This window comes from Danio rerio, chromosome 9 (assembly GCF_049306965.1).
Source record: "Danio rerio strain Tuebingen ecotype United States chromosome 9, GRCz12tu, whole genome shotgun sequence".
In the NCBI taxonomy this organism is placed as follows: domain Eukaryota; kingdom Metazoa; phylum Chordata; class Actinopteri; order Cypriniformes; family Danionidae; genus Danio; species Danio rerio.
The window spans coordinates 34,976,922-34,992,945 of NC_133184.1; the positions used below are offsets into that span (position 1 = coordinate 34,976,922).

The 16,024-nt window shown below is 35.8% G+C and overlaps 1 protein-coding gene across 5 annotated transcripts in view; it reads left to right on the forward strand.

The window, feature by feature from the left end:
- Nucleotides 1-16,024, forward strand: part of usp9 (ubiquitin specific peptidase 9) — a 59,960-nt gene that overhangs the window by 25,728 nt on the left and 18,208 nt on the right. For 4 of the 5 annotated variants that reach the window (XM_005167736.5, XM_009304755.4, XM_009304756.4 and 1 more), the window contains exons 10-32: nt 83-235; nt 548-652; nt 825-1,031; nt 1,172-1,308; nt 2,092-2,225; nt 2,310-2,397; nt 2,737-3,079; nt 3,292-3,387; nt 3,468-3,679; nt 3,861-4,101; nt 6,512-6,661; nt 7,327-7,447; nt 7,535-7,665; nt 8,689-8,967; nt 10,604-10,729; nt 10,984-11,121; nt 11,216-11,382; nt 12,186-12,294; nt 12,416-12,562; nt 12,653-12,799; nt 12,896-13,103; nt 13,221-13,441; nt 15,820-16,010. In XM_005167736.5, coding sequence (XP_005167793.1) covers nt 83-235; nt 548-652; nt 825-1,031; nt 1,172-1,308; nt 2,092-2,225; nt 2,310-2,397; nt 2,737-3,079; nt 3,292-3,387; nt 3,468-3,679; nt 3,861-4,101; nt 6,512-6,661; nt 7,327-7,447; nt 7,535-7,665; nt 8,689-8,967; nt 10,604-10,729; nt 10,984-11,121; nt 11,216-11,382; nt 12,186-12,294; nt 12,416-12,562; nt 12,653-12,799; nt 12,896-13,103; nt 13,221-13,441; nt 15,820-16,010 — 3,851 coding nt within the window. 5 annotated transcript variants of the gene reach the window in all.

Consider the following 16,024-nt stretch of genomic DNA (forward strand, 5'->3'; position numbering starts at 1 on the left):
CTGTGTTTTGAGGTATGTGATGGGCAGTCAAACAGTATATTACATCCCAGTAATGAACATGCATTCCATTTATTTCCCACAGGAATGGATTCAGCAGAACAACATTTTGTCTATTGTGCTGCGAGACAGCCTTCATCAGCCACAGTATGTGGAGAAACTGGAGAAGATCCTGCGATTTGTCATCAAAGAAAAAGCTCTAACGCTACAGGACCTGGACAACATCTGGGCTGCTCAGGTGGGAGACAGTTTCTAGTTTCTGTGTGATTTATGTGCATTGTGTCATATCATGTGCTTATTGTTTAATTTATTAATCAATCTCATTAGGTCCAATTTTAATGCGTGATGTATTGTTAAGCGCATGGATGATACACATGTAAAGCACTGCATCATCTAAATGTTTGCCATTAAGACATAATCAATTAAAGAACATAATGATTTGGCTAAATTAGAAAAAAGTTTTAATGTCCTTCTTCTTTAATTTCTGCTTTATTACAAAACTGAAGTTAAATGGGTTTTGTGGTTCTAATAATGGCATTTATATCCTCAGGCTGGGAAACATGAGGCTATTGTCAAGAATGTTCATGATCTTCTTGCAAAGCTGGCGTGGGATTTCTCACCGGAACAGCTGGACCATCTCTTCGACTGCTTCAAGGTTATTCATAATTAGCTGGAGATAGTAATTTCATGCATAAAAAAGATTGATTAAATCTAGGGACCATGCATTAGACTTTTCTTTAGGACTCAGCATTTTCATGTGTGCCTTACCAGCATCGTCATAGATTATAGAATCTCTGTCCTCAAAGGAATGATTTTATGGTTTATAGGAAAGTTGGACTAATGCGAGTAAAAAGCAGAGGGAGAAGTTACTGGAATTGATTCGTCGACTGGCGGAAGATGACAAGGATGGTGTGATGGCTCACAAAGTGCTCAACCTCCTATGGAATTTGGCCCATAGTGATGATGTTCCTGTGGATATCATGGACCAGGCTCTTAGTGCTCATATCAAGATTTTGGACTATAGCTGCTCCCAGGTACCCTGAGCCATCTAAATAGTTTTTTCTAATAAATATTTATCTTATATGCTGAACAAAATCCCAAATCATTTTTTAAGACGTTTTCTTGAGTAAACAGTTAACCTGAAATTAAAATCCCTGTTTTTGTTCTGCTTTAGGACAGGGACACACAGAAGATGCAGTGGATAGACAGATTCATAGAAGAATTGAGAACTAATGACAAATGGGTGATTCCTGCACTGAAGCAAATAAGGGAGATCTGTAGCCTTTTTGGAGAAGCCCCACAGAATTTAAGGTAAGCAAGCTCGATTTAACCAGCAGTAGCATTGATGCCTCTTTTACTACACAAAAGTAAATGAATATTTCTGAGCATATTTGCTCAGAAATAAGTAGTATTGACATAACAGAAATCACCCACACGTTTTAGGAAGAGATTGTAAATGTAGCAAACGTGTCGTGCACATCCCTGTTGTTTTTCAGAAAGAAAATTCCTATTAACTTTCTAAAGAGCTTAGAGGGGTAAGTGGACGGCTAAATTTGGGAAATATTTCATCATGATTATGAAACTAATTTTGCCGCTTTTGGATTTCAGTAAATCAGTCATTTCCAAAAAATCTGCTTGGTGCCTGCTGCATCATCTAATCAAATCAACAATGAGTGTCCATGGACGAGGTTCATGCAAAGCTTCTTATAGCACCAGTGCTGCTGTTACAGGTTATAAACCTACTGATGCATTCTATTAGTATATAAACAAGATTTGCGGGTAGTGCACTGTTCCTGTAGGATGCTTTATGCGTGTGAGTCCATTGGAGAAAATTAAATTGCAAAAATCTGACTTTATGCTTTGAGGTTTTTAATACAAAAAATACATTTTCTGCTTTTGCTTTGATGGCGCGTTGGGATGTTGCTTCTCTAATGTAAAATTAAGCTTTCCGTTAGGGACAAGCACACATTTTGTGTCTATATACTTCTAAGAGGCTATCGTCATACAATTTTGTTGAAGAAATTGCAATATTATAGACTTAATTAAAAGTACATTTTTATTGTTATTATAATTGTTCCCATCCTTTTCTTCCAGTCAAACCCAGCGGAGCCCACATGTCTTCTATCGACATGATCTAATCAACCAACTACAGCATAACCATGCACTGGTTACACTTGTAGCAGAGAACCTGTCTGCGTACATGGAGAATATGAGGCAGTTCTCAAAAGGTTTGTGACAGTATGATGAAAACATTAATTTTATTCATTTTTATACCTATGGTGTTAACTTGCTGCTTTTATATCTTTTATCAGAGCATGCCGACTTTGATCCTCAGACAGTTCGGCCAGGAAGTCGATATAGTCATGTTCAAGAGGTTCAGGAGCGGCTTAATTTCTTAAGGTACCTTACAAGCAACTTTCCTGTGCAATGAACTGATTCCGATCCCAAATGAATTCTCTTTTCGCGGTCATTTGACTCCAACTGTTACTCCTTTTTGTCATCAACTCTAGTATCACAGTGTCTTAGAATAAACTGTCTACTGCTAGGAAACAAAGGCTAGAAAACTAAACTGCTTTTCACTTCACTTTTCCACTTGTTTTCTGTTTAATCTTTTTTTAGAGCTAAAACTAAAACACACGCAAAACCTGAGATTGTAAACCTTCCAATACGCTCAAGCAATCAAAAGTCAAACAATGATTCAAAGTCTCTTTCACCTCACTAAATCTTGTCATCCTTCAGATTCTTACTGAAAGATGGGCAGCTCTGGCTATGCGCTCCCCAGGCTAAGCAGATCTGGAAGTGCCTGGCGGAGAATGCTGTGTTCTTGTGTGATCGGGAGGCCTGCTTTAAATGGTACTCCAAACTGATGGGGGACGAACCTGACCTTGACCCTGACATCAACAAGGACTTCTTTGAGAACAATGTGCTGCAACTCGACCCCTCACTGCTGACGGAGAACGGGATGAAATGCTTTGAGCGATTTTTCAAGGCTGTCAACTGCAGGGAGGGCAAACTGGTTGCAAAACGGCGGGCGTATATGATGGATGACTTGGAGCTTATAGGGCTGGATTACCTGTGGAGGGTAAGAGTCAGTTACAGCTGTAGGGTTGTCTTGGGAATGTTAAGAGCTTGCTTGATCATAGTTATTCATTTATTACATTTTATTTTGGATTATTATTGTATTTATTTATTAATTTAAATATGATGCAGTGTTTTGATGGAATTAAACCAATGTCAAATTACATTTAGCGAAATAAAAAATAGTCCAAGCTCAAACCATCTCTTCATTTTCAGGTTGTGATTCAAGGAAGCGATGATATTGCTAGCCGAGCAATTGACTTGCTTAAAGAGATTTATACAAACCTTGGACCAAAATTACAAGCCAATCAGGTATGTTTTATATATCACTGGTTGTAAAAAAATTTTGAGCTGTTCTTGTGCATGTTTTAAAATGTGTCTCATGTTTGCAGGTTGAGATTCATGAGGATTTTATTCAGTCTTGCTTTGACCGGCTCAAAGCCTCCTATGACACTTTGTGTGTGCTGGACGGAGATAAAGACAGCATTAACTGCGCCAGGCAGGAGGCCATTCGCATGGTGAGAGTACTGACTGTGCTCAGGGAGTATATAACAGAGTGTGACAGCGACTACCATGAGGAAAGGACCATCCTGCCCATGTCCAGGTAGAGTTATTCAAACCTATCATAAAGTAACAGAATTAAATTCCTATTTTTGCCTGCCTCTGATGTCAGATTTTATATATATATATATATATATATATATATATATATATATATATATATATATATATATATATATATATATATATATATATAAAAACTTTTTTTTTTCTGGTTCTTTCAGGGCTTTTAGAGGAAAGCATATCACACTAGTTGTGCGTTTTCCAAACCAAGGCCGACAGGTTGATGATCTGGACATTTGGTCACATACCAATGACACAATTGGTTCTGTGCGACGCTGCATCCTAAACCGAATAAAGGCAAACAGCACACACACAAAGATTGAACTCTTCATCGGAGGAGAGATCATTGACCCAGCAGATGACAGGAAGCTAATTGGGCAGCTAAACCTCAAAGACAAAACAGTAGGCATTTGCTTGGCTCTTTTTCTTAATTATAACATGCACAGACCATGTCAAGGCAGCACTTCTCTGTGTTTCTTTAATACATGTAGACACAAATTACTTGACTCTTTTGAGGGGTTTTTTTTTATGCAAGCTGTTATAATGCCTGTGTTTGCAAATGTACATGCCTGTAAACTAAAAATACTTTTGGATCCAAATTGAGCAACCTACAACCTCATGTGCACAAATTTATACTAATATTCAGCATTTTCAGTGTGCTTGTTGACAAATTTAAAGTTAGCATGTTGCTACAGTTTCACAATTTATTTTAAGACATTTCAATCTGATGACTATCTGATGACTGGGGCATTTCACACACACAACCTTTACTATAAAGGCATTGATAACCCAAAAATGAATATTTACTGACCATTTACTCATCCTTAAGATGTTTCAAACATGTATAAGTTTTTGTTTCTGTTAGAGACAAAATAAGATCATTTGAAATCGTGCTGGGCGATATGGCAAAAAGGCTATCTCGATAAATATTTAACATTTTGAACGATAATGATATTAGGGTTGGGCGATGTCGACCAATTTGGTACCGTACGATGTCTAATGTGAAACATCGCACTGGACAATGGCATCGTTGTCGTAGGCTGCGGTGAATTAATGATTTATAAATAATTAAGTAATTCATAACAAATTAATTATTTGTAGCCTACCGTTTCAACTGCCTGACCTGCATGGTCTTTGTTTTACCCTTAAACGAATCATAAATAAATAAAGATAAGTTACACACCAATTACCACCTGTCAATCACTTTTTCTATGGGACTCTGGCATGAATAGGCAGAGTGATCTGTGTCATGATAATGGCATCCACAAACTTGGTACACGCGTGAAAGTGAAAGATTAAAGTCGGCACTGTGAGTCATTACATAGAGACAAGATTGATTAAATGTCACGTTAAACAACTATAGTAAGATTCGATACAGCGGTACACCCTTAATGACTGATGTGCACTGCACTCTGGATTTTTGTGCTCAAGACTGCTGGACACTCACATACGCTGCAGCACTGACAGTGTGTGTGTGTGTGTGTGTGTGGGGTCATGTGATGTGCGTTTTCATCAGTATAGTGTGGAAGGAGGGCTTTACAGAAATGCTAGATGAAACGCTGGTGTGGACGTAGATCATTTTCTTTCTAAAATGCCATTTTAAAGACCTATTAGTGTAAGTGGGGCCTAAGTGTGTAGATTTTTGAAAGCAGGTTGCTGCTACGTTGGGGATGGGGGGGTATCACAATGCTGGCTCAGTATTGTGATGTCTATCAGCCATCCGTGATCGCATCATCAATCGACGCAACCCTAAACGATATATGTTGTTGCTTTCTGTTTTAAAAAGAGTCCCCCAACAATGACTGAAGCAACTTTCGACTGATAAACTTTTGGTGGCAAATAACTAATATTAACACACTTTTAGATTCCCATTGTTGCACATTTCTGCTGTGTGATTAGCTCTTAGATTAATTCAGAGTAAAATAAGTCCAGAGCTTATCATTGTTATTGACCTAAATTTTATCGTGATCCGATTTAATATCGTTGATCGGCCCAGCTCTAATTTGAAAAATGTTGGTAAACAGACAGTTGGTGGTAGTTATTGGCTTCCATACTGGCAAAAGTACATACAAGCGTGGCCAGACAGAATCTACAGGCATTTTTTCCTGTTTATATGGAGTGATTTTGGATTTATAGTAACTAAACTTTAAAAAAATCTAATAGAAAATAGTTTATTTTTCACCTTTAAGGTTAACAATCCAAATCCAATTAGATCTACTATATATCTACTAAAAGACAGGAAATATCACTTTACAAACGGCATTGTACATATCATATACACGTCAGTCAATAATATTTCTGAAAATCACATAAAAACGGTATAAACATTTAAGTGTATAAATACACACATAAGTAAATAAAAACACTCTGAAATCTGTGTGGGCCTGCATATAGACCATTTCAATGTGATGATGTCATTGGCCTGTAACATTTCCTTCTTGTTGTCAAACTATTTTATATTTGTAACAAGAGGCGATTCAATCTTAACTTAATGTTATAACCGCTATTGTAACATTATTTATCAATATGTTGAACTTTTTGGACTCGAAAACTGTGGAAATTTTAAATGTAAAACAGGAAACACGTCAAAACCATTGTTATTGCTTACACCCCTCAAATTAGTCTATAAATCAATGGCTGTTGTCAACTATTTGGTTACCAGCATTCTCCAGGAGACTAAGAAAATGGTGCAAGCATTTGAAGGGAGAGTAAATGATTACAGATGTTTTATTCTCTGGTGAAGTCTCTCTTTAAATGTAAGGTCATATGTGAACAGGATGTGTTGTAGTTAAAAGTATTCTCTCTCTCACAGCTCATCACAGCCAAGCTCACCCAGGTCAGCGCCAACATGCCTTCCAGTCCAGACAGCTCCTCAGACTCCTCCACTGGTTCCCCTGGGAATCATGGCAATCACTACAGTGATGGGCCAAACCCTGAAGTAGAGAGCTGTCTTCCTGGTGTGGTGAGCATCATTTTATGCAGGCACATGATTGAGCCTAATTGTCAATTTTGTTAGTGAAGTGATTACATATTGAACATATTTAAAGGCAAGCAGTCATGAGAAATTAAGATAAGAAGATTGTCTTCAAAAACTGATGTTAATAACTTGTGTGCATTTCCATCTGTAGACCATCTGTTAAATTAAAAGGCAACCAGTGACCTAAATTAACTAGGTAACCTGCTTCCAAACAAGATAACTGCCCGTTTTATATATTTTAATGTCTCCGGCTGGCATTCAGAAGTTATTCACATTTATTTAAAAAGTATAATGCAGTATTGTTTTTGTTTTGTTTTTGCTTGTGATCAGACTAATTTGGTTGCTATGTTCTGTAAAGTATTCTAATTAATGTCCATTTTCACAACGTATTTCAGTGTTAAACGAGATGATTAAAAACATTTATTGTAAAGAATTGCTTTACCAAAACACAAAGCATTGTGTAACATTCTATAAGTTCACTTTACTATATCAAGAAAATAAGTGGAGATTTTATTTATGAAAACTAACTATTGTGTGACTATTTGGTTAAAGTAATGGGTCATTTGATTGCAAAATAGAACATTTGTTACATGATCGTGTACAGTGTTTTGCCTTGGACCGTTTTAAGTGTAACCTCTTGTTCTTCTCAGATAATGTCTCTACACGTGCGCTACATCTCCTTCCTCTGGCAAGTTGCGGACCTGGGCTGTAATCTCAACATGCCTCTCCTACGGGATGGCGCTCGTGTCCTAATGAAGCTCATGCCTCCAGGTGCTCTATATGCTTCATGGCTGCTTGACATGCCTAGCTCTACCGATTAGCCTTCTCTATTAATTACTCAATGTTGTTGCTCTCCAGATAATGCCACAGTGGAAAACCTGCGAGCCATCTGTCTGGATCATGCCAAACTTGGTGAAAACAGCCTTAGCCCCACGTTGGACTCGCGCTTCTTTGGGCCGTCACCGTCTCAAGTGCTTTACCTGATAGAGGTTTGTTGGCTGAGTTGGTTCTAAAAATATGATATATTATATGTATGGATGTATGTGATTATCATATTCATATATCACAAATTCTATCTATGTATCTATCCGTTCATCCGTCCATATGTCTAACGTTCTGCCTATCGTTCTTATCAGTCTTATCTATCGTTTTATTGTTTTATCATTCTATCTATCGTTTTATCATTTCTTTCGATTTGTCATTCTGTCTATCGTACTAGTTATCGCTCTATATTTTGTTTTATCTTTCGTTTTGTCATTCTATCTATCATTCACTCTATCATTTTATCTATCGTATTATCATTCTGTCTTGTTTTATCATTTTATCGCTCTAATGTTCTATCATTCTATCTATTTTTTATTGTTATATGTATCGTTTTGTTTTATTGTTCTATCTATCGTTCTGCCTATTGTTTTATCGTTCTATCTATTGTCTTATTCTATTTATCATTTTATTATTCTATTGTTCTGTTTATCAATTTTCATTCTATTTATCATTCTGTATATCGTTTTATCATTCTATCTATTGTTTTATCATTCTATTTGTCGTTTTTTCGTTCTATCTATCGTTCTGCCTATCATTTTATCATTATATCTATTGTTTTATCCTTCTATCTATTGTTTTATCATTCTATTTGTCGTTTTATCATTCTATCTATCATTCTGTCTAATGTTTTTTTCATTCTATTGTTCTGCCTATCGTTTTATCTATTGTTCTGTTTATCATTCTGTCTATTTATATATCTATCCATCACAATAAAAAGATATTTAGAAAATGCAAGTTAGCACTACTATTACTGTATAGAAATTAATGAAAAGGGCAAAAAGTAAAAAAATAATTTAATATTTTATGTCAATATAATGCAATTTTATTTTATTAAATAGTTTTTGCATCTGAAATTTCTTATTTTTTATTTATTAAATAAATATTTTTTACAAAGAGTTTCATTAATAGCCACAATAACAGTTTGAGCGAAAACAGTAAAATGTTTTGGTAATGTTTTTGTGCCTCAGGTGGTGTATGCATTGCTCATGCCTGCCAGCGGGACATTGGGTGAGGATGCTAGCGACTTCCAATACAACTTCTTGAAGAGTGGTGGCCTGCCCCTGGTTTTGAGCATGCTCACCAGAAATAACTTCCTGCCAAATGCTGACATGGAGACCCGGCGGGGAGCTTATCTCAACGCACTAAAAATAGCCAAACTGCTGCTTACAGCTGTAGGCTTTGGCCATGTGAAGTCTGTGGCGGAGGCCTGCCAGCCTGTGGTGGAGGGGACTATCCCTGTGTCGCCTGTAAGTTACTCTTACTTTAGCTTCTAACTGTTCCTTTAAATGAAAAGGAACTGTTCTCTTTTTACAGAAACGTAGACGTGCTGTTAACTCAAAAGAACCAGTACTTGCACCACATTAGTCAAATACGTTATAGTATCATGGATTTTAAAATTGCAGAACCTGGAGACACTCCTTAGACTTTCGTCCAGTACCTCATCTCATAAAAGCGCACTTAGCACTGCCCTAGTATATAGTTATAGAACCAATTATGTGGGCTTGGAGTAATAAAGTTTGCTTACTGCAAAAACTGGATTCTGTTGCAAACTTTGTGAGGATGTAAGTGAAATGTTTGAGTGGTTTTGATTTAGTGGCTTATATATGGCTGGCACTGAGCATTTTATTTCTGTTTAAGACTGTAACCTTTCAGCCTCTCTGACATTCATCAATCAAATTAGAAACAGACTGCCTTGCCCTGTGCAGCTCCAGAAATGTCAGGGGTGTACAGTGTCTTGTGAGGAAACACTTGCACAGACTCTAGAGGCGTTTAATTGAAGGAGTACACAGCCAATGTACTTTGGATTTTGCAGTTTTCTTTTTATTGAACATGTTTGTTTTAGGCCTGCATGATACTGAGAAAATATGCAATATGCAATCATGTTGTTGAGTATTGTGGTAACAGTATTTTACTAGAAAAATGCTGTTTTAATTGGCTGTGTTTTTAAATCATTTAAGTTACGATATTAAAGAAGGAAAATATTTTTTTGAAATTTAATTGGTTTTAGTTAGAACAAAACATTAAGTCTTTAAAACACTAGTAAAAAAAACAATGCATAAATTTAATTTATTACAGACATGTATCCTCGTCTAGTTTTGTGGTTTATTGTGCAGCTTTTCTTCATAAATTGTCACTTAGAGGCTGAACTTTACACAACTATTGATACAATCACAAAATTAACTAAATTAAATATCAAGACAATTTTTTTTTTCAAATTGCTGCAATAAAATCATTAAGACACACTCATTTGGAAAAATCACAGTGTTGCTCATCCAATTACATATTTTTTGTGATATGTTTTACAATGTTTTTGTGATATGTTAACCTTGATAAATGCATAACACATTGTCTGTGTTTGATGAATTGGGCACAGTCCCAGCCAACTGCCATTTGTTTCATGTAGTTTAGTTTGCATTTCCACTTCTGTTTTTTTTTCTCCGCACTTTCTTTTTTAATTTGTCGGGTGTTAATTTAAGGCCCAGGTTATACAGTTGAAAGAATATTCCAGTTGCCTTAGAGTATCACTAACCAACTTGCTCCAGCACACAGACTATTTATGAGAACTTAAACAAAATTGTATATTATAGTATTAGTATAGTGTAGAAGATATAATTGTTACATTGTTACATTTTTTGTTGTGGTTGTTGTTATTATTTAATTTTATATTATATCATATTGTAACTATATTAGAATTGTGTTTTTATTTTATATATATATATATATATATATATATATATATATATATATATATATATATATATATATATATATATATATATATATATATATATATGTGCTTTTCATGAATCTCTAAACTCAATTCATGGCATAAGTATTGGCATTGATTGAATTAAGCATGATATACTCCGTTTTCTTTCATAGATCAACCAGACCACACATGACCAGGCTCTAGTGCTCCAGAATGCCTTGCAGAATATCCCCAACCCCTCTGCCGAGTGCATGCTGCGCAATGTGGCCATCCGCCTCGCCCAGCAGATCTCCGATGAGGTATGCTGTACAAAACCACACAGCCATTACCTCCAGAAAACTGGTTTGTTTGCATTCTGTTGAAATGAATGTCCTCAACAGTCTTGACAAGAATCTCTGTAATGTATTCTGTGATCAAAATGATTCACCGAGTAAACAGATATATAATACCATTGATGTTGGTTGTTTTGGAAACTTTGTTGTTGCTGCCTTTTTTCGCCTCCTGTTTCAAACTTTCAGTTTTTCATAGTTTATCCTTCTCCTCCTTTGCACAGAATTTCTTCCAGGCCTCCAAATACATCCCAGATATCTGTGTAATTCGAGCAGTTCAGAAGATAGTCTGGGCTTCTGGTTGTGGCTCTGTTCAGCATGTCTTCAGTTCCAATGAGGAGATCAGCAAGATCTATGAGAAGGTGCTGGTTCTTATTTATAATTAAAACCAAATAAAACTGTGTCATTAAATAGACTGTTCAACTATTTACGTCTGTGATGTGTGATCTCCCATAGACCAATGCTGGCAATGAGCCGGATGCAGAAGATGAGCAGGTGTGCTGTGAAGCTCTGGAGGTCATGACCCTGTGTTTCGCTCTTATGCCCACTGCACTAGATGCACTTAGCAAAGAAAAGGCTTGGCAGACCTTCATTATAGATCTGCTGCTGCACTGCCAGAGCAAGTGAGTTTTCATGAGGCGTCTGTTCAACTTTGACTGGGTAGCATATCAGTGGCATACTGGTATGTGGTTTATTTTTAACCTTGTAGCCTTTAGTAAATATAGGTCAAATACAAAAAGGGGTTTGTAATGTATCTTTAATGTTTTGTAACACTTTTTTTAACTTTGATTTACAGATTACACACGCAAAAATGACAATGTGTAGGAATGGTTAATATACTAAAAATGTATAACAGTTTCTTAACAAAAATTTAAGAACAAGAACGACTTGACAACATTAAAAGCACCTCAGTTAAGACTAAAAAAATACTAATAAATTGTAGTTTAATCTTTTTATACTTCAGAAACATATACTTCATAACAATATTTTATTTTATTTTATTTTATTCACTTTGGTAATTTACTGCCTAATATGTAAAATGTATATTTTTGGACTTTTATTTTATTATATTTTGTGATAATTTAGTAAAAATTTACTGTTAGCAATCAATTAAATTGAAGAATCCTTATTAATAATTAGTTATGATTAATAAATACATCTGTATGTATGTAGAGTGTAAAACTAAAGACCTTATACCTAAATGCTTCGGAGTTTGAAACTCGTAACTCATAAAATAAAAAATGAATTTTTGTAACTATAATAATATATATATATATATATATATATATATATATATATATATATATATATATATATATATATATATATATATATATATATTTCAATATGATTTCTTTAATTTTATCAGACAAGATATAATATTTAAAGACAAGCCAACATTACTAATGCTGAACTTTACTTCTAGGTCTGTTCGTCAAATGGCTCAAGAGCAGTTTTTCCTCATGGCCACTCGATGTTGCATGGGTCATAGGCCTCTCCTGTTCTTCATCACCCTCCTCTTCACAGTTTTAGGTGTAAGTGTCTTGCGTAGTTCTCTTTAATAAAGCTGTGGGATGAATGTGTTTCATGTATTTGTTAACTCATAACATGTGATGATTTATAGTCGTCTGTTTTTATTGTGTGTTTGTGTTCCAGAGCACTGCAAAAGAGCGAGCTAAGCACGCTGCTGATTACTTCACTCTTCTAAGGCACTTACTCAACTATGCATTTAACAGCAACATAAATCTTCCGAACGCTGAAGTTCTCTTAAACAATGAGATTGACTGGCTGAAGCGCATCCGGGTATGTTCATTAAGTGTTTGGTTTTGTTCATTAAAATGGAGGAAATTTTAATTTTCTAAAATAGTAATTCTTATTATTTATTTTTTTTAGGATGAAGTGAAAAGGACTGGAGAGCCTGGGGTTGAGGAAACCATTTTGGAAGGTCACATTGGTGTCACCAAAGAGCTACTGGCTTTCCAGACCCCAGAAAAGAAGTTCTACATTGGCTGTGAAAAAGGAGGGGCTAGTCTCATCAAGGTAAACCTCTTGGATGTTTTTATGAAATATTTCTAAAATAAGTCATTTTTGTGACCTGATAAATGTTTCTTCTTTCCTCAAACTTTTGTTTTATAGGAGTTAATGGATGACTTCCTGTTCCCAGCATCTAATGTGTACTTGCAGTATATGAAGAGTGGAGAATTCCCCACTGAGCAGGCCATACCTGTGTGTAGCACCCCTGCCACCATTAATGCCGGCTTTGAGCTTCTGGTTGCACTTGCCATCGGATGTGTGCGAAATCTGAAGCAGATTGTGGACACGTTAACTGATATGTACTATTTAGGTGTGTGTGATGGGATGTCAATTTGTTTCTGAAATTTTGCACTTCAGCAGTTTTTTTAATTTTATGTACTGTTATTTAGAAGATTATTAACTGTTTTTTTTATATATATACCTTCAGGTTGTGAACCACTCACAGAATGGGAATATTTGCCACCAGTTGGTCCACGGCCCACCAAGGGCTTTGTGGGTCTGAAAAATGCAGGTGCAACTTGCTACATGAACTCTGTGATCCAGCAGCTCTACATGATTCCTCCCATCAGAAACGGCATCTTGGCCATTGAAGGCACAGGCAGTGATGTGGATGACGATATGTCTGGAGACGAGAAGCAAGATAATGAGGTACTGCATAACACGATCTATTTCAGGAGCTTCAGTTTGCTGGATTTTTTGATTATGTAAATGACTCAATGCTCTGGAGATGTTTGTTTTGCTTTATAAGGGATTACGGATGGTTCATTTACTTTGTGCCATGTGAAAGTAAAGTTTTTCGAATGGGGTATAACATATTTTTGGCCATTAATATCATATGTCTGAATTGACTTTTAAGGGCTTGTGTGAATGTAACTTATTCTACTCACATTTTGGTCCAAATAAATTGTCTATAGTTGCAATATTCAGATTGCACCCACTGTTTTAAAATCCATCACCTGAGCAAACTTGGGCTTTTATAAACAAACTGGTCAGTAATGAATCAGGCAAGTGCTATGTATAATGCCTTTCTTAAGTAGGGAGTAGGGTTGTAACGGTATGAATTTTTCACGGTATGATAATCGTCTAAAACAATACCACGGTTTGACGGTTTTGCGGTATACGGTATGTTACAAATGTTACAAAATAATAGAACAGTGAAGCAAATTTGACTTTTTCCAAATAATATATTTTCAGTTACTATAAACAACACCACTTACAATGAACAAATAAAAATAAGAAAATAATAAATAATGTGTCAAAGTCCAAATAAAGTCCAAATAAACATGGTGCAAATCCTCAGTAAAAAATAGATATAAATATTTACTATACTATAAATAGTTACATAACGAAACTAGATTCAATATGGAACATCCTTAGGGTTTATGTGCCAGCATGGATATGGTTGTCTATCGATATGGATTTGGATATGGTTGTCTGCAATGCAGACAAACAGCTACATCTTCATTTGCGTCTTTTGAAAACAGCAAGAGCAGCAGTTCGTCTTTGCTGTGTCACTGTTTTGTCATGTTTCTGTGCTGCTGTGCATGCAAAAGTACTTAGTATGAGAATTATTTCATGCAAAACTTTTTTTTTTTTTTTTTGCGTTTTATTTAGCCGCGCATAAATGTATGCCTATCTCTCATTCCGTGTTGTTCAAAAAGCTTGGTCCACAAACAAAAGCGAAACCTATGTTTATTGGTTGTGATATAGCGAGTTTGAACCAATCTGGGCATGGAGGAGGGACAATGCATCAATGTATCATGTCTGATTTGTCCGGAGCCACAGTGACGAGCGTTTCTTTGTCAAATCAGCGTTGTCAAATGTTGATGACGTAACCGCACTGATTCCGGAGCCTCTGAAAGTCCGCGAATGTTATGTGATACAGCACTGGAAAGCTGAGATTCTCTTCTTTATGCCAATTTTTGAATTGTATGAATCGGATCAGCGGATCAAAAGTTATTAAACATTTAAGAGCAATACTTATTTTTAGCCGCGGGCGACTGTCTCGGTCTTTAAGGGTTAAAACCGTTGATATGCAATTGTTCATGGTATGATAATCGTGCACGTTCAAATCGTGGTAAACCGTCATACCGGTATATTGTTACAACCCTAGTAGGGAGTATTGCTATCTTAGACTGTTATTATATATATTTTGTTGGTTCTGTTCATTAATTTGCATAATTAAAATCTTTTGAATAACATATTTGATACTTTTAAAGCAGGGGTCACCAAACTTGTTCCTGGAGGTCTGGTGTCTGCAGATTTTAGCTCGAACTCTAATCAAACACCTGAACAAGTTAATCAAGGTCTTACTAGGTATACTTAAAATATCCAGGCAGGTTTTTTGAGGCAAGTTGGAGCTAAACCCTGCAGGGCATTGGACCTCCAGGAACGAAATTGGTGACCCCTGCTTTAAAGGGCTTTATATATGCATTACATTTTGAACCATAGATGATTAAAATGGACAATTAGCAAGTACCCCAATGGGAACAGCTCAGCTGGTGGGTGTGGCTTATTTCCCAGTATAATTAAGCACAGGTGCTTGCTTTATTAATTTTGGGAACTTACAACTGCATTTGTTGGTCTGGAGCAGTGTGGCCAACTTTGTTGGTGGTTAAAGCCAATATTCAGATTCTTTAATTGTAATTTAATTTAATTGTAAATGCACATAGTGGTTTGTTCCTCAAGTTGGTCTGATTATTTCTGTCTTTAAATGCTATCTGTCTTTAAATGCTATTAAAATTAGGTTATATTATGCTTTGTTAAATGATTATCTGCCCAATGATGATGAACATCCTTTCTCAGTTCCAAGTGGCTGACAAATCTGGCCATCTCTGGGGTATATTTGCCATGTTGGCATTCTCTGGAGCTGAGGGCTTTACATTATTATTATTATTATTATTATTAATAATAATATTAATTTATTTATTTTTGTATTTTTTTATTATTTTTTTTAAATATTAAAGTGTTCTTAAATCATTGCAATGTAAGTTTCTACAGATTGATATCTTGCTTTAATTTTGCAGAGTAATGTGGATCCCCGTGATGAGGTGTTTGGCTATCAGCACCAATTTGATGATAAACCCTCTCTCAGTAAGTCAGAGGACAGGAAGGAATACAACATTGGGGTTCTTCGCCAATTGCAGGTCATCTTTGGACACTTGGCTTCCTCCAGGTTGCAATATTATGTGCCTAGAGGATTCTGGAAGCAATTTCGGTAACATTTTTCTC